Below are 22,800 nucleotides of genomic sequence, written 5' to 3' on the forward strand. Positions count from 1 at the left end.
GGATGAATCTTTCCTGAGGAGTGAGGGAGAGGCCTGAGGCCTTACATATTGAACCATTCTAGAGGGTTAGGGGAAAATTTTGTCAACATGAACCAAAACTGACTTTATTGAACCTGAAGGGTAGAAGATAACATTAAAAAGACAATTAAATGTGGCACTAGTTGCTCTTCAAAAAAGAAAAGATTTTAATGTTTCATATGTTGGGTTTGCAGCCATTAGTCTAAGATGTATTTAATAGCTTTAGCAACATGTAAAGGTAAATTATGCCAGGGATTTTTTGAATGTTTCTTAGATGAAAATATGCTATTATGGAATTGTTAGGCTGATAAAAAATTGAGTTACTCTGCTAAAGAAATGCAAAAAGACTTATCTTAATGAAAAGTGTGATGTTTTAAAGGTCATTTGTGTAAAAATAGAACTAGAGACATAATCCAAATAAGTGAAACTAAAACAGAGGGGGAAATTGGGGTAAAGGAGATCTCTGGAACTTAGGTAGTTCAAAGTTTGAGTCAATTTGGGGGCAGACCCCAAAGGTGAGACATTTTGGAAATCTGGAAGTAGCAGGCCTCAAATCTCACTCACAGCAAGCAGTGTTAGCCAAGCCTACAGCAAGGCATATTGAGAGGGGTTTTAAAGTTTTGTTTTTATGAGTGCTTGCTGAGACACAGAGCTATTAAACTGCAATGCCTGTGATGTTTAGGCCACATTACCAGAAGCTTTTTTTTTTTGGAAGGGGGAACAAAACCAAACAAAAATAGTCAAATCTGTATAAACTTTTTTTCTCAGTGCTGCTGAAATAGAAAGTAATTTTTCACTTTATAAAGTAACTGCTAACTCTGAGGTGATTTTTCGGCTTCATGGGCTCTCTGCTGGCACTGAACTTCACCTAGAAGTTGGATATTGGCCCATAGAAGAGTCTCTAGTAGATCTCAAAAAAACCACGTGAAACCTTGTTTTCTGCATAATGCACAGCGGTGCAGTGGGGGCCAAAGGAAGGAAGTAAGTGGTCTGTTCTACTTGGGTGGAATGAGCCAAGAAAGGCTCATGGAGGAGGTGACCTTAAACAGTGTCTCGAAAACAGCACAGATATTTGCCAGGCAGATGAGGCAGGGCTTAGTGGAGAGGCCAGATGTGCCCCCAGATGTGGGGAGCAGGTGGGCAAGGCGTGGTGGGGTGACATAGTCTGGTGTGTCTGTAACTGTGGCTTTCAGGAAGAAGGTAGGGCACAGAGAGATAAATGCCACATGGAAAGTTGGATGGAAAGCCGGGCCAGGTCACCGACATCCTTGTGTATCACACTAAAGAGTTTGTTTTCATTCATTTATTTAATAAATCCATATATCGAGAACCTATAAAATGCCAGGCCTTTAGGAGACAAGACACACTTTTGTTGTTGCTCTCACGGAGGAAGGGGTATAGAAAGGGCAGACAGACATTAAATCAATAATCACACAAGTGATTATTTAACTTTGCTTGTGATAAGCTCTCCTCTGAGGAGGACAATGCCTGTGTAAGGAAAGAGTTTGCAACAGGGAAGTCTAACTTAGTGTACGGGTCTGGGAAGTTTTCCGTGAGGAAGTGACAGAAATGGTCCCTCCTTTAACATTGCTTTTAACAAATATTTAGAAATGCTCTGAATCCCTCCAATTTTTTAGTTTCCTCATCAGACTCCAAAAGGCCGTGCTGTTCTTTGTGCAGAACTTGTTAAAATCTCTTCAGCAGCTCCGTGTAAGTGCTTCAATATGCACTAAAAATGTTACTTGAATTCCCTTTGATTTTCAAGGTGAACGTCCTTGTCTTTGTCGTAGTAGATCTGGTCCTCACATAGACAGCCAACAACCATCAGGTTTCTCTGGGTCTGCATTTGAGTATAAAAATTAGAATCATCTTTTCCTAACTGCAACATCATCAGTGTTAAGTTTTAATGTAAAATTTATTAATTGGAACCTTTGATGTTCAAATATCTCAGTGCTTTCCTACCTAAATGATCTATGTCTTGTGCATGGTAGTTTTATATTAGGATTAACTAAACATAGGGAAGAATTTAGAGAATCAAATTCATTGATTCAGCTCCGAATGTTGACCCCAGTCTCTGTCACTGAAGTGCTCCCGTGTTCTTAGTGAACTGGTTTCATCTGGAAGCATCTGTAATAGTGGTACCTGGCTCTTGACACCATCTTCAAAATACCCCTCCCACCACCCCACCCCCTTTCACACTGAAGATTTGGTTCATCACCACAGGAGTGTAACAACTGTGTTTGGCTTATAACCTTTCTGGAATCACTGTCCTCAAGAGGACATGCAAACCCCTCATCAGTGTCCATTCATGTTGTTCTCTTCAGAATCTTGTCGTGAGGGTCTTAAGTTCTTCCCCACAGCGATCTTGGAAGGAATATTGCTTTGAGCTTTGTCTACTCCCTGAACGTAAGGTTCATATTTACAAATGTCTGCATCTCCTTCACCACAGGCACTCTCATCAGGATCTGAGGGAACTTCAGCAGCACATGTTGGCGTTTGTGGTAAAACATCCACATTTGAAAACTCCAAGTCTCTAAGTGAGCATTGCCACACTGCTGCCTTGGATTGAAGAGCTGTGACATAGTCGTAAATGGACATGACTGGGATCTCATCACTGCAAGGACTGTTGCCCAGTGAGCTGGGCAAGGTCAGTGGATCCTCACATTTATTGGTGCTAGAGCCACTTTCCGGATGAGTCTGGTACAAACCGTAGTCTGGATCAGAAATGAGAGTTTTTCCAGAATGATCTTCCTGATTCTCACATTTCCCCAGAATCTTCTGGAAGGCGATGCTGTCCTCAAGACTCTCTAATGACATGACATTGTCCCTCCTCTCCCCTGAGTCCTCGTCCCCCAGGGGCTCGTTGGCTCTGCAGCTCTCCTCACCATGTGCCTCTGCTTCAGACGCATTTCTCCAGTCTTCTGAACTTGTTGAACTTAGAGTAAATAAAGACCCTTCGTCAGAATCGGTGTCCAACTCGTACCGAGCGTCACGCGTGTCCTTTTGTGCTAGTTCCTGGTTAGCAGGAGTCACATGCAGGTCATGACCCCACCCCGGAGCGAAGACGGGTGGGGACGGGTCCATAGCTACCGGGTCACTGAGCGTGGCTGCTCCATAGTGGGCGAGGGGCTCTTCCTCGTCACCGGCGCCCTCGAGCCTTTGCTGCTGTGCGCTCAGCACATTCTCCTTAGGAAACTCCGAAGGCAAGTGTGGAGAGCCCCCTCTCCCCTCCTTCTCGCCAGTCCTCAGCGCTTTTGTACGCTCCACCCTTTGGGAGAGAGGCGTGGTCATTTCCCTGGGGAGGGCTGGGCCTAATTCGTTGGAATCCTTACGGATTGAGCCAGGGCTTGTCTGTAATCTGGCAGCCACGGCAGGGATGCCCACTGAACGCTCACCGAGGGAATCTTCCCTGGCCACAGTGCAATAATTTACTTCTCCAGGAATATCATACCTGTAGATGCAGTCCTGTCCTGCCGGCATTAGTTGGGTATCATCAGCATTCGGCCGTCCGCGGACAACGGGCCGGGCTGCACCGTGATGTGGGAGCGCGTTATCCTCCCTGCATCCTCCTGCCCCAGTATGGTCCCCGCATCGTTCTCCGCCCTGCCAGCCGCCAGCCTCCTTTCTGCTCGGTGCCAGCGTTCTCGCAGGAGTGACAGCCGCGTGTGGGGCTTGGTTCTCACAGAGGTTTGGATCGTGGAAAGTTTGGCTCAGATCCATCCTTGGTTGCTGCATGCTCCCTACAGCTTCGATTTCATCGTAGAAGCCCTGGTTTGAATACACGTCCCCTGAACCTGCACTTTTTTTCCGGCATTTCTGTTGCCACAGTCTGTCCACATAAGGCCTCGCAAAAGCCCCCAAGCAGAAAGCCACGAAGAACGTGATGGACACTGACAAGCAGACAGCCAGGGCCAGGTCCTGGGAAGCGTCTTCCCTTCTGCCAGCAGCTTGCACGTCCCCGGCGCTCCTAGCCCTTCCTGGCAGCCGCCTGTCCCTGTCACTGGTGTCAGAGCCCGCAGGGTCCTTCTTGCGCAGAGTGGAAAAGCGCACCTCCCAGGGCCTCTCAGCTTTGCTCGTCGTGAGGCTTTTCATATGATTCAGATTAGTGCGAGGAAGGTGGGTCTCTCTGGACACGCGCCTTGTGGGCATCCACCAGTATGCCTCCTCCTTCCCTGAGAGTGGGGGTAAAAGCACACGCTGAGGTGACATGGGAATGAGATTCCAGTGGTTTAAAAAGCATCTGTGAGTCCTGAGTCCTCGTCTAGCTAGATTTAAAGCGGGTATTACACGATTAGCAACTTTACTGGCTGATTGCTTGATTGGTTGTCGATGCCGACAGCATGTGTCACGCTCTGTGCACACTTACACGAGGCTCTCAGGCTCGGGTCTGCTGCTCCCAGGCCCGGGAGACTGTGTTTCTTAGGCTTCCTGACTGACTGCTGCCCACAGGAGAAAGGAGGCCAGTCTGTAGGGACAGCACATTGTTCCTCCTTTCTCCACAGCCTTCCCTGCTTACTGCACATTTATAAGAACATTCCATCCACCCTCTGCAAAATTTGCCTTGGCCACACCTGTGTTTGCTATATCGTTTCCTCACCATTCCTCAGTGCTGGCAAACAGCAAAAATATTCAGGTTTCTCTGCTGGTTCCTGACATGCTGCCCTCCACACTCAGAATGCCAGTGTGGCTCTTACAGGGCAATGAAACAAGCGTGGCTGACACCATTAAGACTTCTCTCTAATCTTCATGGATTTCTCCTAAACCTGGTAAGCATGACCATGTCTCTACTTAATAGCAGTCCTGAATAGAACAGAGGCCAGGACTCATTTTTTAAAAAATGACTCTTTTTTTTTCCCCCCCAGTTAGGAGTTTGAGAATTAGCCAAGATAGTTAATAGTGGGGGGGGGGGGGAAGCTTTCCAAAATATTCAACTGCGGTAACATATTCTAGCAGTTTGGGAGAGTGGCAGGACACAAATCAAAGAAAAATATACTTTTGAGATATGTGTGTTTTGTGTATGTATAGGATTATATTTTCAGAGGGTTAGCCAGCATTTTAAATAATTATGTTTCAAGTTTTAGAAGTCCTTTCTTTGATCAGTTATTTTGTTAATATTTGGGATAAAAATACAACATTTGGGGGCTTTAGGGAAAAATTCTCTCTTTGTGAAATTTCTGGTTTTGACCAAATCCAGTGGTTTCTGAGCTAGCTGAACTAGGTTCCTCTGACCACGTGAAGAAACTCGTTCATGAACTGAGGAGAACAGTTAAGTACCAATGATTTTTCTGTGATACAGCCCAAGGATGACTAATGCCATAGATCAGCACTCTTGCTTCTGGGGGGCACTGTCATTGATTCAAATGAGACAACATTTTTCATGTCTCTTTTCTGTTTAAATGGAACCATTTCTGAGAGAAGAGGCACTACTGACTTACCAATAGACTTGTTGCAAACTGCATTCCACTTTTGTCTCCAGGATTCAGAAATAACATTTTGGAAGACTGCCACGCCATAGTCACACCGCCACGGGTTATCAGCCAAGTCAGCCTCCAGGAGGGGAAGCTCTAGAGCCACGATCATCATCGGCAGGATGGCGGTCAGAGCATTGTTGCTGAGGTCTACAACCTGCTTGAGAAGAAACACATTTAGGACAGTCTGTGAATAAAGACATTTGGAGACAAAATAAACTAGTTACAGATACTGTCTATATCTCTATGGAAGCAATATGAATTTAGCACTGATTTCAGAGTCAGAATACTGGGTTTAACTCTCTGCTCTGTCCCTAAGAACTCTGTGAGACTCGGCAAATTGTTGACTCTCAATGAGCCTACCTCCCAGGGCTGTTCTGAGGATTAAATGCATGTGAAAACTTTAAGTATGGTGCCTGTATTAGATGTACCCAATCACTTTCCCTTCCTTCTTTCCTATGAATTGTGATTTGTACTGTTCGATATAACCTAGACTCCCAGTTGTTTTATCAAGATCTGGAATTAGGTATCAGGTCTAGAATGTCTAGAAGCACTGTGATCTTGTAAGTGGCAGGAGATACTGGATGATGAGGACACAGCGCCCAGAAGAACTGTGATTGACTACAAGTAGCAAAGAGAGTTCTTTTGCATCAAGTATTATCTTAAAGGTAATAGTACATTTCTCTGCATCCATGGCTACTCAGTATAAACAAAATGACTAATTTTCCTAGTCTCATCAGAAATGAAGGGGAAACTGGGGAACAAAAAGGATTCAGTGACTCTAAAAACACAGAGTAGGATCTGTGAAGCTGGATATGGCAGTGGTGTGATGTGGCCAGGACAGCAGTTAGGTGTAGCTCTAGCTACCATTTGCAGAGCATTGCTGTGTACCAGGCATCCTACTGGGTGCTTGACATGCATTATCTCTATTCCTCCCAACAACTTTGTCATTTCCCCCTTTTTACAGAGGAGGAAACTGGGCTAGGTCACAGTATATCCCATATAATCCCTACGCCTAAGGCTTGGTACCAGGTGCTCAGAGAATAAGGGAGGAATGAATGAATGAATGAATGAATGAGTGAATGGCAGAGTTGAGATCTGATCTGGCTCCGTAGCTGTGTGCCTTCCACTCCAGAACACAGCCTCTCGGAGCCTGAGCTCCCACACTGCGCTGGAGTGAAGGGGTGTGCAGAGGAGGCCCGGAGCAGAGCCACCAGTGTGGGGTCATGGGGTTTGGGAGAAAAGCATAAATGCAAACCTTGCTGAAAAGTAAAAAAGAGGGCCATGGATGAAAACCATGGAGGCTGAATGTAATTCAGGTCAATTGTTTAATAAACATCAGGGAAAAAGCAGCATGAGCATCCTGGGTTATATCAATTCCTGAGAAGAGCTTACTCAGCCACTCAAACAACACCATACCCAAGACTCAGTAGTGAGGGGGACCTTTGCACTGTTGAGTAATCAAGCACTCTTGACTCTCAAGGGAAGGTTGTCAAAAATAGGAAGCAGGAGACTGGGACCAGGAAGGAAAAAAAAAACCCACAAAACTTTGCTTTGGCCTGGCCTTGACTAGGATCAATAGTTTTCTATGTACCCCCTCCTCAACAAAAGGGTGAAATATTTTAATGTTTTTAGGGGTATTTTCTTTTTAGTGCATGTCTGCATTTTTTTCCCATCCTAGCAGCTATTATATTATAAATCATGAAACTAAAAGCAACACAGAAGAGAGGACAGAAAGCTAATCAAATGATTCAGGAGGAATAATTTCTGAGAAAAGATTAAAACAGAATAGTCCAATTTGGCTAAAGAAGTGGCCATCCACTGTCATTTGAAAGGAGTAAACATTATAGAAAGATTGGGAGAAGCATATAAAGTTGCGAACAAATCACCGCTCTAAGAAGAACGGCAGAAGAAAAGGAATGCTTATTTGAAATGCCAATGAAACATTTCCTTCTACTGCCACATGATGATGAATTTATGCTTTGAGAAATCTATCTGGTTTCTGAAAAGATTCCCACGTGGAAAGCCATGTAATATATAATGCAAGTATTAAATACGTCTCCTGGAAAAAAACCCAACTACATCCATTTTAATAGTTGACTTTCTGGTACCACATATGCTCATCATGTTCCCAAAGAAGTTTTTAGAGCTATTGCTGAACAGGCAGAAGGGTTAATAGAGAAGGAGAAATTGTATGATTCTGGGCAGCTCAGGTAATTTAGAATTACAGATGATTCAGAACATTCTTGGGCTTGTTTTTTTAGTTTGCCTGTAGCATCTATTACCTGTGAGCTGCAGAAGACTTATAAAGCACAATAAAAATGCACAGGAAATAAAACAGACACAGGGAAATTACACATACAAATATAATCAGTATACAGTTTACTAAATGAGGTTCCCAGGCAATCTGACAGCCTGTTTGTGATGAATCGGGAGCATTGCCAAGTTAAGTGGACTTTCTCGTCTGCTCTGATAACTATGATGGCAGACAGGTCCCCAATAACCTGCCCCCATATTCACACCATCTGGGTAATCTCTTCCCCTTGCACAGGCAAGACCTGTGCCTCTCTTCTTTTTTTTTTTTTTTCGGTACACGGGCCTCTCACTGTTGTGGCCTCTCCCGTTGCGTTGCGGAGCACAGGCTCCGGACGCGCAGGCTCAGCGGCCATGGCTCACGGGCCCAGCCGCTCCGCGGCATGTGGGATCTTCCCAGACCGGGGCACGAACCCGTGTCCCTTGCATCGGCAGGCAGACTCTCAACCACTGCACCACCAGGGAAGCCTGTGCCTCTCTTCTAACCGACAGACCATGGCAAAAGCAACGGATGTCACTACCACGATTACATTCCATAAGACTGTAATGTTCTTGCTAGCAGGCTTTCTCCTTCGGGCTCTGAAGTGAACTGCCATGCTGTGAACTGCCCTGTGGGGAGGTCCACACGGCACAGAACTGAGGGCAGGCTTAGGCTGACAGGCAGTAAGGAATGGTGCCCGAAGCCCAGTAGCCCACGTGGAACTGAATCCTGCCAACAACCACGTGGGCTTGGAAGTGGATCCTTCTTCAGCTGGGCCTTCAGGTGAGACTCCAGCCCTGGCCAACACCTTGATTGCAGACTTTTTTTTGCCCCCTTTTATTATTATTTTATTAATAAACTTAAGAACAGCTCTAACTTCTCTCTTTCCCCCAGAGCAGCTAAACCCAGCTAAAAGCGGGTGTGGCCTGGGGGACAGAGGGCGCTACTAGGAGCCATAATCCTCTTCATCCTCTGCCTCAGGTGCTGAGAGGCCCAGGGGGTGGGGTGCTGGGGGCAGAGGCAGAGGCAGAGGCGAGGTGAAGGGCATGAAGGGTGTCAGGGGGGCTCTGGAAGTGGGCAGGGGGCAGCTGGCCTGGGATGGGGCCAGCGTTGTCTCTTCTTCCCCGTCAGTATCTGTATCCTCAGACATCTTCCTGCTGTGAGTCTGCCCCTGACAGCTTCTTGCCCTTGCCTTTGCTTCGCATCCCCCATCCTTCCGGCTGCTGCCGCCTGGCTTCCGGCCCCTGTGGGGACCCTTGTTCCCATCCATGTGATTGTCTCCCCCGTCCCCCTAGATGTCCGGCACGGATGCCACCAGGTCCTTCAAGAAGGCAAACTGCCGCTCCAGCTCAATGCACTGCTTCCGGTGGGATGTGATCTCGGTCCTGGCATTTCAGGACGGGGCCACTGGCAGGCCTTCTTCCACAGTGACTCCAGGAAAAGCTCGAGCGCACGACAGAGGATGACATGCACAGCCCCCCCCCACCTTCCCAATCTCTTCATCCGTCTACATGATCTTGAGCCGGGCCGGTGGGCACCGCACGTTGTACCTCCTCTTGCTCGGCATCTCAGGGCCTCTCTCGCTGCGCCGGGCCCGGCGCCACTGCCCGCAGCCTCCCGGCCCCTGGGCCTGCTCGGCGCCCACCTGCCCTCCGTGCTTTGACAGCAGCCTCTTGAGACACCTTCAGCAGAGGCCCCAGGCAAGCCTTGCCTGGATTGCTGACCTCAGCAATAGATAACTAATACACCTATCCATGATCATCATCTAGCCATTCATTCCTGTTTATTCAACAAGTGTTTGTAAATACATGGTATGTACTGGACATATGTTAAGCATTAGAAAACAAAATAGACATGATGTATGTCCTCAAAGAGCTCACCGTCTGGTAGAAGGGTTATGGGGATATAGGCATTAATGGCTAAACCATACCTAAAATGAAATAATTTCAGTTTCCATACGTGCAATATGGAAAAAGCATAGTCTACTATACCTGTGTATAAAGGGAAACATTCAATCTGGAGACCCAGGGAAGGCTTCCTTGACGACTCGTAAGAGTTAGCCCTTCCAGGCAAAAGGGTCAGCGAGAGGGGAGGGCTTGGGGTGAAAACTAGGCAGGAAAGCAGTCAGCAAGGGGAGGGTGGCTTGGAATGAGGCTGGAGGGGCAAGCAGGGGCCAGGCCTTTGTCGCGAAAGCTTACAATCAGATTTGTACGTTAAAAGAGTAGGGCGGCGCAGCCACTTTAGGATTTCTATATGTAGTCTACATTTATAAAGGGCTTACTGTATTCCAACTACTGTTCAAAGCACAGTCTATGGATTAAAACATTTAGTTCTCACAAAACTCTATGAAATTTTTTTTTTCTCTTAGATTCCATATACATGTGTTAGGATACGGTATTTGTTTTTCTCCTTCTGACTTACTTCACTCTGTATGACAGACTCCAGGTCCATCCACCTCACTACAAATAACTCAGTTTCGTTTCTTTTTATGGCTGAGTAATATTCCATTGTATATATGTGCCACATCATCTTTATCCATTCATCTGTTGATGGACACTTAGGTTGCTTCCATGTCCTGGCTATTGTAAATAGAGCTGCAATGAACATTTTGGTACATGACTCAATCTAAGAAAAAAAAATGTCATGAAGAGACTAGGGGTAGGTTGGGAATAAAGATGCAGACCAACTAGAGCATGGACTTGAGGATATGGGGAGGGGGAAGGGTAAGCTGTGACGAAGTGAGAGAGTGGCATGGACACATATACACTACCAAATGTAAAATAGATAGCTAGTGGGAAGCAGCCGCAGAGCACAGGGAGATCAGCTCGGTGGTTTGTGACCACCTAGAGGGGTGGGATAGGGAGGGTGGGAGGGAGGGAGACGCAAGAGGGAGGAGATATGGGAACATATGTATATGTATAACTGATTCACTTTGTTGTAAAGCAGAAACTAACATACCATTGTAAAGCAATTATACTCCAATAAAGATGTTAAAAAAAAAACTCTATGAGAAAGGAAGCAACTTACCTCCCTTTTACAGATAAGAAAACTGAGGCACAGAGTGATTCGGTAACCTACCCAAGATCGTGTGGCTGGCAAGTGGCAGAGCCTAGGTTTAAACTCAGGCAGCTGGCTGTAGAGTCGACCTCCCTCACCACTGTGTCACTAGTCTCCCTTCGAGAGAGGACAGGCTTGGAGGGCCATTCCGGTTGAAAGGGGCGGGAGCGAGGTTGGGCATTTGTCTTGCAGCTATGCTTGAAGAGCACCTTACATAAAACTGGGAAAATGCCAGCTGTCTGCATTGATGCTCTCTAAGGTGACAGCCATTGGCCACATATGGCTATCGATCATTGACATATGGCTGGCTAGTCCATACTGGGATGGGCAGTAAGGGTAAGATGCAGTCTGCCCTCCATATCTGTGGTTTCTGCATTCTCGGATTCAACCAACCATGGATGGAAAATGGTTAAAAAAAAAAAAAAAGAAATTCTGAGTGTTCCAAAAGGCAAAACTTGAATTTGTCTTGTGCAGGCAAATATTTACATAGCACTTACATTGTATTTACATAGCATTTACATTGTATTATTATAAGTAATCTAGAGATGATTTAAAGTATATGGGAGGATGTGTTTAGGTTATACACAAGTACAACGCCATTTTATATAAGGGACTTGAGCATCCACGGATTTTGGTATCCATGGGGGTCCTGAAACCAATCCCCTTGGATACCGAGTGTCAGCTATACACACAGGGATTTGAAGACTTAGTATGAAAAAAGAGAATGGAAAATATCTCATTAATAATTTTTATATTGACTACATGTGTAAAAGATAACATCTGGATATATTGGGTTACAAAATATATTAGTAAAATTAAATTCACCTGCTTATTTTTACTTCTTAAATCTAGTTACCGAGAACATCTAAAGTTACATATGTGGCCCACATTATGCTTTATTGGATGATACTGGCCTATATAAAGAATGGGGGTGTGTGGTGCAGGTTACGGGGACGGGGGATTCAAGCTTCTCCTAAGCCATCTCTAGGTCCTGGTGTTTCTAAAGGAGCACTGAGGGGAGATTTTACAATATCTCCCCAAAGAGGAGGAGAGAGGAGGAAGGGGCTAGGAGGAGAAGGGGCTGAAGCTGCCAAAGCTAGAGCAGGGCTCTAGGGGTTACTCACACTCCCAGCTGTCAGGGCCTCAGTGAGATTCACTGCAAGGCGCCCGAGAGACAGGCACCATGGTTCCAAAATGCGATGTCGATCCCCCCAACATGGCTCTGATGTTTAGAACTGCATGTGGCAGGTGGTAACTGTGATGCAAGGATGAGTTGATATCATTATGATTTGTATTATTCTGTGCCCAATTTTGGTGTGGAAGCACCAGGGTCACTGGCCTTCAGAGGCCCATGTGGTCCTGGGCTATATGGGGTGTAGAGCCCATTTAGGCCCATATAGTCCCAAATTGCATAAAACCCCAGGGACCTTTGACTGACCTTGTAGTTCAGGGACGGAGCCTTGCTAATAACTGAGATTTAATTTCTTGCCAACTGGTAAGTGGAAGCTTGGAGTTGGGTTTAATTAGATTTAGGAAAAATAATGTACCAATTCTTGCTGCTGAGCATACATGTTCAAATAAAATGTCCACATTCACGTCCACTACTGAGGCCTTGGATTTTTGAGGCAAGAGAGAGACTTCAGCTCTTTTAGGGGAACCTTAAAATAGACATATTTTTTGATTGGTAGCCAGTACTACTGGGCATGAAGAAACTCTTCAATGGAAATTTTCTTCTAATATAATTGCCTATAGTTATGCATATTAGAAATATTATAAACACTATTTTCTAACCTGTAATTTTTTTAGGTCCTTGAAGGCTTCTGGATGAATTCTGAATACCTTGTTGCTCTTTAAATGGAGGTTTTCTAGTTGCAGGCAGTTATGAAAATCAGACAAACCAATTTGCGTTATCACATTGAATGACAGATCCAAACTCTGTAATGACTTCAGTTTCCATAGCCCTGTTAAAATTTAAAAGCAAATTGAAATATAAATTGGTGGTATTTACTGCAGCATTGTTTGTAATGGTGGAAAATTGGACACAATTTAAATGGTTCACGACAGAGAAATGGGCAAAGGATGGTATATCAATACTACAAAATACTGTGTAGTCTTAAAAGAGAATGGGATAGATCAACATGAAATAACTGAACAGGAAGGAAAAGTTAAGTTGCAGGAAAGTAGAGTATAATTCCAATGTTCTTGGGGGAAAAAAAGACCACATGCAAACATACACATATGTTTCAAGAGAGCAGAGAAGGCCTGGAAGGAGATGAACTAAGTTACCAGTGGTAGCTACACTTAGAAGTAGGATGGTGGAGGGAGGTGAAACTATGTTTCTATTTTATACACTTTTGAATTCTTCCTTTGAATGAACATGTGCTAATTTTATAATAAAAGCATCAGTCAAAAATCTAACCTTGATTGAGTGAAATGGTAAATATGACACTTGCTTATTTGATTGAACTATGGGTAAAACTGGATGATCTTGCTATGGTTATTGAGGAAAAAGTTGTTTTGATGCTTTATTTACATGGATAAATTCTTCCCCTTTTAAGATGTTCTTATTCTATTTTGTAGCTGTGTCCTTTAACTACTTACGGTTGATATTATAATTATTTTTTATATTTCTCAAAGGTAATATGTTATAGCTAGAGGTTTTATTTTCTGGCAAAATAATATAATTGAGTTTTGGCCTCTGCCTTTATATCTCACTTGATTCCAGAAGAAACCATGAGGCCCATTTGGCACTGCAGATAAAGGTTGAGAATGATGTGCCAGCCATAGCAGAGTCTTCCAAATTTGAGTTCCCATATGAGTCTCACATGGAAGCCCTGCATTTTTACATTTCCTTCTGTTCTGTGCTCACACATAGTCTGGGTCTTTAACAAACGACTACATAGCAGATCAGGTTGGTTCAATTCCAGAAGGGTTTATTCCTTGTCTACTATCTGCGAAATATCAGTACTTACTGTAAGATTAATTATGCAGAGAGATGATGACCTAAATGAAATGGCTGCACATCTATGTTCTCATTTGCTCATTTCAACTGTACACACTAAGCAAGAGACCACAAGGACGACAACTCAGTCAAAATATTATGAGCACGGCACTCAGTGCTGAGGACAGAGACAGCAGAGAAACTTTGTGTCTGGTTGTGTGATAAGACAGACACACACACAAGAAAAAGTCATTAGTTACATAAAGCAGTTTTACCCCCCACTATTGACTATAAAATAATTGTTGTTTGTCAGCCTCTCCATCAGATGATTAGTCCTTTCAGGGCAGTATTCACACCTTTGTGAACACTTGTAATGCCCAATATATAATATACATTCAATAGGCTAGAAGTCACAGTGTTTGACCTGCACAGAGATTTAAAAGTTGTGGAGCCAACATCAAAGATTCAATACAAACATGTACATTTCTAGCTTCTCTTGAAAAATAAGTCTCAACTGGCACAAGACATTTGGCTGGAGCTGAATGAGGGCTGCCTGCTATGGATGGGGCATGCACGTATAGAAGAATATGATGTCTCTATCAAAAATAGGAAGACAAAGGATAGGCCAAGAAGCCTGCATGTTTAAAAAAATAAGAGAGAGCCAAGGCTGAGATTCAGCTGGCATATGCTGGTGAGAAATACTTCCATATTGGTTCATAAATAGCCACTGCTGAGCCACTGTGTGTTGCCCCTCTGCCCTAGGCACTTTAGTCTATTCTCCCTTCTACCTCCTACCCCCAGCAGGATTCTGCTTCATCATTACAGCCAGGAGGCATCCAACTTGGGAACCCAGGCTAAAGGCCTCTTGCTAAATATTTTGAATATAAGCTCTGGAGAAAATACATTTCTTCTGGAGTGAAGAATATTCCTATGTGTTTTAATATGCAAATGTATGGGTCTTGGGAAAAAAATGCAACACAGAAGCTGATACGAAAGAAGTTTCTTAACATTTTCTTTCGTTTTTTTGCGGTACATGGGCCTCTCACTGTTGTGGCCTCTCCCGCTGCGGAGCGCAGGCTCCGGACGCACAGGCCCAGCGGCCATGGCTCACGGGCCCAGCCGCTCGGCAGCATGTGGGATCTTCCTGGACCGGGGCATGAACCCGTGTCCCCTGACTCAGCAGGCGGACTCTCAACCGCTGCGCCACCAGGGAAGCCCTTAACATTTTCATGATAATTGCCTGACCTGTACAGGGATGTGAGATCATGGTCCCTATCATATCTAGTACTTAGGTGAATTGAATAAGGACCCCAGGAGTTCAGTGGAGAGGGAGACCATGTCTAGTTTGGTCTCTATCAATGGACAGGGGGGTGTTGAAATCTCCAACTGTAACAGTGGATTTGAAATGGAGCTGGACCTTGCAGGGCCTTCTCAGGGACAGACCCCTGTGTCCCTGGCCTCTCATTTGTAGAAAAACTTTAGCCTCCTAGGGCTTCTCCAAGTTCCAAAGAGAAAATTCAATCACAGGAGTGACAAAATGTAGAAACAAAGGAAAAAAGTCAAGCAAGACAAAATAATAGTAGTTTATAAAAATAGAATGGCCATATGGTCCAGCAATCCCACTCCTGAGAATATACCTGGACAAAACTATAATTCAAAAAGATACATGCTCCCCTATGTTCATAGCAGCACTGTTCACAAGAGCCAAAACATGGAAACAACCTAAATGTCCACTGACAGATGAATGGATAAAGAAGATGTGGTACATATATACAATGAAATACTACTCAGCCATAAAAAAGAATGAAATAATGTCATTTGCAGCAACATGGATGCAACTAGAGATGATCATACTAAGTGAAGTAAGTCAGAAAGAGAAAGACAAATACCATGTGATATCACTTATATGTGCAATCTAAAATATGGCACAAATGAACCTATCTACAAAACAGAAACAGACTTGTGGTTGCCAAGGGAGAGGGGGTGAGGGAGAGGGACAGACTGCAGGAGTTTGGGGTTGGTAGATGAAAACTATTACCTTTAGAATGGATAAACAAGGTCCTACTGTATCGCACAGGGAACTATATTCAGTATCCTGTGATAAACCATAATGGAAAAGAATATAAAAAAAGAATGTATGTAAGTCACTTTGCTGTACAGCAGAGATTGGAACAACATTGTAAATCAACTATACTTCAATTAAAAAACATAATAGCTTAGCTATAAAAAAAAGTCAACGACCTTTAGTTCCTCCTCAAGGGTATAGATAATATCCTGAGTCATAGCCTTGAGCTGTTTTGCAGATACTAAGACCCCACCAGGTGGAGGAAGTTAACTGCATGCTGACCCCATGAGCACATAGACCCCATGGTTGGAACCAGAAGGTTGATGATTCCTGAAACATCACCCTGTTTCTTTGCCATCAACCAATCAGAGAACTGTGCATGAGCGGATCACACACCCTGTGACCCTCTCTCTCACCCTGTCTTTAAAAACTCTTCTCTGAAACCCGTCGAGGAGCTCAGGCCATGTGAGCACGACCTGCCTGTTCTCCTTCCTCGGCACCCTGAGGGAAATGCTGTCTGTGCTTTCCTTCAGGACAACCTGGTGACAGTAGATGGGCTTTGTTGCACATCGGGCCAGCAGACACAAGTTAGGTTTGGTGACAGATTTGCTCACTTCTCTTTACAGTTCTGTCAGGTTTTTCCTCACATATTTTGACAATCTGTTGTTAGGTGTATTCACGTTAGAATTATTATATCCCCTTCAAGAACTGATCCCTTTATCATTAAGTAGTGCTTTCTTTATCCCTGAAGTTTCCTTTGTCTGAAATTAATATGGCTACTCCACCTTTCCTTAGATTATTGTTTCTCTAATGGCGTATCTTTCTCCATCCCTTTAGCTAGCAGTTTTATTTGTAATACCAAAAAAGACAGCCCAAGTGTCTGCTGACAGGTAAATGAGAGTATCCACACAATGAAATTCTACTCAGAAATAAAAAGGAATGCACTTTTAGTACATACAACAACATGGCTGAATCTCAAAATAATTATACTGAATGAAAGAAGATACATCAAAAATAAAAGAATGTGTTGAACGATTGCATTTATAGAAAATGCACATGAATCGACAGTGACAGAAAGAAGATCAGTGGCTACTTGGGCAGGGGAGGGATGATGGGTGGGAAAGACAGATTGCAGAGAGGCATGAGGAAATTCTGGGGGGTGATGGATAGTTATCTTGATAGTGGTGATGGTCTCACAAGTCAGGGTGGTTCAGAGAGCCAGAGGATAGACCTCAGAACATGGAGAATCAGGGGCCTCCAACATTATACAGGCCCACAGAAGTATGAACTGTAGTACAAGATTGTTGGTGGGTACTCTGAACTTTATACAAACTCTGAACAGTTGCAGAAAGAGAATGAAAATCACCTTCAGTTACTCATTGTACCAGAAATCAAGGAGGTGATGACTATTATAGCAAAGACTAGGATGGGAAACAGAATTAGATACTCAGGCTGATCAAATGGCCCTAAAGGAGAACTAACACTTTTTGAGCACCTGTTACGTACCAGGTACAATGAGAGATGTTTTACATATATCATCACCCTGTGTGTTGTAGTTTTTACAAATGCTATCTCTAACCCTCACATCAACCCTGTATATATCACTATCTCCAGTTAAAGATAAGGATCAGGAAGTTTTATAGGTTAAGTGACTTGCTTAAGGTCAATAAACAAGCAAATAGAGTAATACAAGGAGTATAAAAGTATAAGAGATAAAGTAAAAGAGTAAATAGGAAGAGTGGGACCAGAACATGCCCAAGCATAGGGGGGGATTTTGAACATGGAGAGTTGTAAGAATATCCTCTTATTTGATTCCCTTCTTAATATCAAGCTAAGATCCCCAAGAAGAAGGGAAACTTCTGCACATGGGAATTAAGACTGTGAAGTTCAGTTACTCCTCCCACATGAAGATTTTCCTTTTACTTCCAATTTTAGAGAAGTAAGGTTCAATGTTATTAAGAGAACTGGTGGAGTCCTGCAAATGACCTTTTTGTTTGGCAGTCTCTCAAGATGGAGTTGGAAAATTTGGGTAAACTCTTCCATGACACTTGGCTGTGTTTCTCAATAAGGGAATATGTTCTTTTACATATTTTGCCTGGTGAATCAATGTTGAGGAGTATTCAGGTGAGTGAAAGAGGTTGTGAGGTGCGTTAAAAGCTGGGGTTTGGACATCAGAGAGTACATTCTGTGTTTTAAGAGAGTCAAATGTTGGGAGAGGCATATGGAGGCACTTTTGTGGAGATGGGATTATTTATTGAACTGCTTTCTGATGATGACATAGGCAGGAATTTGATAAGCCTTTGCATTTAAAACGCCAGAGGCAGTTTCATTATTTCCAAGAAATTATCTCAGTGTCTATGAGAGAAAAGGCCACAGAGGGCATGCCCAGACATTACACCATCTTAGAAACATTCCTTTGGACTCTGAACTGCTTAAGTGGGCTCCCAAATGTGATAATATGATAACATAAAATGATGATATTCAAGGGTTATGGCTTCAAGTTCAAAGAGTATTAGGAATTGGAATAGAGTCTGGAATGATCTTGGATTAGATATTTGAGTCATAAAATCAGCCACTTAATGTGGTCAAATTTATATAGGTGAGCCAAAGACGTTGACCTCTTAGCTTAATGATATACATTCATTCTGTTACTTTAGAACCTGAATTGGTTTTGAGAACATTGGTTATTGGTATTTCCATAATCCAAATAGTAATCAGGATGAAAGGTTTAATTCCCTACAAATGAAAAGAATACAATATACTTTTTTTTTTCAACAATACGCTGGTTATGTTTTTTTCTCCTCCACCAGTTTCAAAAATCAGGTATTATTTCATCTCATTGATAACATATTTATCTCTTGGATTCTGGAATTTAGTATGTTAATGTGAGGCTGTCACATCTGGTCTTTCAACCTAACTGGAAACTCAGTAAGATGTTGGTGCTGATACATTTTCAGGCACTTTGTGGGCACTCCAGAAATACTCTCTGATGAAAGTGGGATAGTTTAACTGGAGACCAATCCCCTTGTTCTCAATTTTTTTTAAACTGATTTTTCCATTATTAATACTGTACTCCAAGAATATGGGAGGAAGGTGGAATGATCATGAAGGTTAAATCATGGCTGGCTTCTGTTTTGTGAATTGCATTGTCCGGTACCTCCTCTGGGTGTTCTCCCAATATGAAGCTTATTGGCAACATCACAGATGATCAGCATCAAGAAAGGAAATCAGCTGACACTGGGCTGGTTAGTCAATGTGATCTTTCACCCTTACAAAACTGGGCTTTCCTCAGTCAAAGCAACTTTTCACTGGCTCTATAAACTGTCACCATATTAAGACATGTGAAACATGATTTATAAAGGTGCTATAGGCCAATTGCTTGATTGCTGCTTTCTGAGAAATCTCTAATTAATCATTATCTTTAGATGAGTGCAAACACCTATGTAAATAGTTAGATACAAATGATTCTCTGCTTATGAATTATAGTGGGCTAGGAGTCACATCTACTGCAATAATAATTTAACATTTTAAGAGATAACTTGAGATTCAGACAAAAACAAATTTATAATTTGTTTCTAAAAGACTGTTATTCTCAATTTGTGCCAAGAGTAATAATAACTAATATTTGCAAAGTAGTTTAGAAGTTTATGAAGTACTTTTCAAATTTTAATAGCTACTGTTTATGATGCCAAATACTGTGTTAAGTTAGGTTCTTAAGATACATCTTTCCTTTAATCCTCACAGTTCTGAGTAAATATTACATTATCTAGACATTTCCTTTAAAAAGGCGTAGGATAAAGGAATCAAAAAAGAACAAATGTCAGGAATAGGATGGCACTTCAGGGAGCACCTCTCTTACCAGCTTTTTCCCTCAAAAATGGGATTTCAATGTCAGAGTTACCCAGCCATAGGCACAGAATCATAAAATGGGACGGGACGCCAGAGGGGACTCTAGTCCCTAATAAGAACTGAAAGTGTATGATGATTACAGGAAAACAAACCACAAAATGCTATGGAGAAAAGAACTCTGAATTACATCCAATTAGATTCAGGGCTTACAGTGGACCTCCATCATCAATCTGTTTCATTCATCTCTCCATGGTTTTATTTGCTAGAATTCCATTAGAATTTCAGATAAATGATTTACTCATTTCACATCTTTTTATCCCCTCCTTTGCAAGCTTAACATATTTCCTGATATTCTGGGAGGCAGAAGTTTAACTTGGGAAAGGAGGATGGGACTGCATCTGCATTTTATAGGGATATTTGGTCCTTAAATGAAATGTATTCATCTTAACCTCCAGTTAGCTCTGGAGAATTCATCTGCCTTAAGGAAATATAGTCAGCATTTCTCTAACTACTATTATGGTGGGATAGTATTTTGACATATTAAGCTTTTACCTGTCTCTATTTTCCTTGTGTCCTTTCTCTCTGTTCAAGCAGAAAGTAAAAGCGTTGTGTTAATTGTTCCAGGGGAGGCACTTCTCAAGGCAGAAAGCAGAGGCAAGCAGAGGTGACTTACAAGTCTTTTTGGCTTTTGTTTTCCAAAGGCCTGAATCTTTAAAGGAAAGGAATTTCTAGATCTAGATAGAGAGTTTTGAAGAAACAAAAGCAGGTAAGAATTTTCTCCAAACTGCAAGACTGAAAAGAAACATTCTCTGGCTAGAGGGGGTAAGGGACACACACACACACACCACACACGCACGCACACACACACACACACACACGCACACTGATGCCTTGTCAGGGTATAAGATTCTAGAGCTGCAGTATAAATCTAGGAAAAGATAAAGGAAAGCCCATGAAAAACTTATGTTAAGTGTAAGTACCCCTACATCCCACCACAACTGACGCTAGCAAAATGGGGGCTCAGAACAGAAAGTGTGTTGAGTTATAAACAGTAGAAGGTTATATCTCCAGTACACTTGAATTTGTGGGTTGAGATTCACATCTACCATACTAGTTAGAAAACACAGTTATATCATGTGGCTATGTGTAGCTTTAATGATGTTTGTCAGAGTTATAGCAAACAAAATGGAAATAATCTAAATGTTGCTTGATTGAACAGATTATAATATACGTATATTTTAAAATTATTCAACTATTTAAAATATTATTTATGAGATTGCTTAATTATGTAAAGGTATTCAAAATATTCTGTGATAAAATTATGTTATGAAATATTATGGACAGTAAATCCAATTTTGAAAGAAAAATATATATGTAGGCATAAAGAATAAACTTGAAGAATACATATTACATGAGGGACTTTATTTAATGTTTCCCTTTAAATTTTTCTTTAATTCCTAATGTTTTACAAAACACAGGCATTCCTTTTGTAATAAGAACAATATGATAAAAATCATAAAATAAAACACAATTAGTTTACATTTTGCACTGAAAATACTATGCACTGCTTTTATGGGAAAGTTCAGGGAGAGAAGACTCCTGTCTTTCTCACACAATTCTGCTGCTGTGGTGACTGAAATAGTAGTCCCTTCACCTGCTAGGCTATTATAGTCAAAATTATGCTTAAAACACGATATTGGAGAAAGAGCAAAAAATAAATGAATAAATAAAAAATAAAAGCATGAAATGAAAGAAGTGAAAATGAGAAAAACTAAATATGCATAATTTGAGATGGAGAAAAATGACAATATCCTTACACTTTCTTTTTTTAGCATAAGATCTTATATAAAGTAAGTACTTAGCAAATAGTGACCAAGACTGAAAATAGACAGGGAAAGGAAACTTTCCTAGGAGTCTAGCACTCCTGAATATAAAAAGGAAGCTCTGGCTTATGAATCTGATACATTTTCTAAATAAAACATTGGTGGATTAGTTAAGGAATTCCAAAATGTAGATTACTGAGTGTTGGAATGGATGAGAATTTATTATAATAGGAGGGTATGTGGAATTCTGATAAGGAGTTCTACTTTGATTTGATAATAAGGAAGTTTATATGTAATATTAGCATATATGTAGTCTACATTTGGAGGAAAACTAGATAAGAAGATGAAAAATGTATTCTGTAAAAATAAAAATTATAAATATGGCAACACTTAATTTGCATTATTAATATTAAAAGTATCTGAACTACTTATTTCTCAGTGCTTTTCTATAATTAGTAAAAAAAAAATACATAAATCAAAGTAGGTAATTTAAAATCACACATTATTATTTAGTACTTAAATACTTCCTAGTATCTCTTGACAAGTCCATATAAGATTAATATGTTATAGCAATGGGAGATTAAATTACATTGACTTGAAATTCCACATATTATAACGTAAAATTCCACTAAGAAACTCTTTTTATTATATTTGCTCTGATCCAGTTGCTTTACTTTCAGCTGTTTCCTTGAAACTGAAAACAAACCTGGAATTCTTATTGACATAAAACATTAGCTCTCCACATACTCATTGTTTCTTGGTCTAGTCCATCTTTTAAAGTTGTACTTACCCTTGGGAATGTCACTAAGTTTATTTCTTTGAAGAATGAGCAACTTTAGAAATGGAAGCCCATTTCTCGAGCTGCCTCGGTGGCGTTTCACCCACAAGGACTTAAAATTGAGTAGATCCAATGACACGGAGTGAATGGCGTTGTTGCTGAGGTTTAATATTTCCAAAGCATGAAAATGTGCAAGAGAGCTTAAGGTTATTTTCGATATGAGATTGTTACTGAGGTCCAGGTGTTTTATATTCCATTCTTCTTTTTTCCTGTGAGTTTGTAAGAGAACCCTAAAGAAACTGGAACTTACATCCACTGTGGCTACTATCTGTGATATGTCCACAGGTATTTCATGCTTTCCAGCAAAAGAACAATTTGTCAGAAGATATCCGTTCCATTGGCACTCGGAATTGAATAAAATACTGCTTTTTCCTGATGGGTTTGTCATTGTGCCAGTAAAATAAAGACCTATAACCATGGTAACAACTCTGAAACGTAGGCTTTTCAT

General features: G+C 41.9%; 1 protein-coding gene and 1 pseudogene across 1 annotated transcript; both read right to left on the bottom strand.

The window, feature by feature from the left end:
• Positions 1-1,916: 1,916 nt before the first annotated feature.
• Positions 1,917-22,800, bottom strand: LRRC66 (leucine rich repeat containing 66). Its single transcript, XM_059065793.2, has 4 exons — positions 22,305-22,800; positions 12,628-12,797; positions 5,454-5,643; positions 1,917-4,190 (listed from the first exon to the last, which is right to left on the bottom strand). Exons 1-4 carry the CDS (start codon positions 22,798-22,800, stop codon positions 2,314-2,316), a joined length of 2,733 nt encoding a protein of 910 aa, XP_058921776.1. The 3' UTR covers positions 1,917-2,313.
• LOC131757996 (dr1-associated corepressor-like) lies at positions 8,726-9,346 on the bottom strand (annotated as a pseudogene).

The sequence above is a fragment of the Kogia breviceps genome, chromosome 6 (assembly GCF_026419965.1).
Source record: "Kogia breviceps isolate mKogBre1 chromosome 6, mKogBre1 haplotype 1, whole genome shotgun sequence".
Taxonomy (NCBI): Eukaryota; Metazoa; Chordata; class Mammalia; order Artiodactyla; family Physeteridae; genus Kogia; species Kogia breviceps.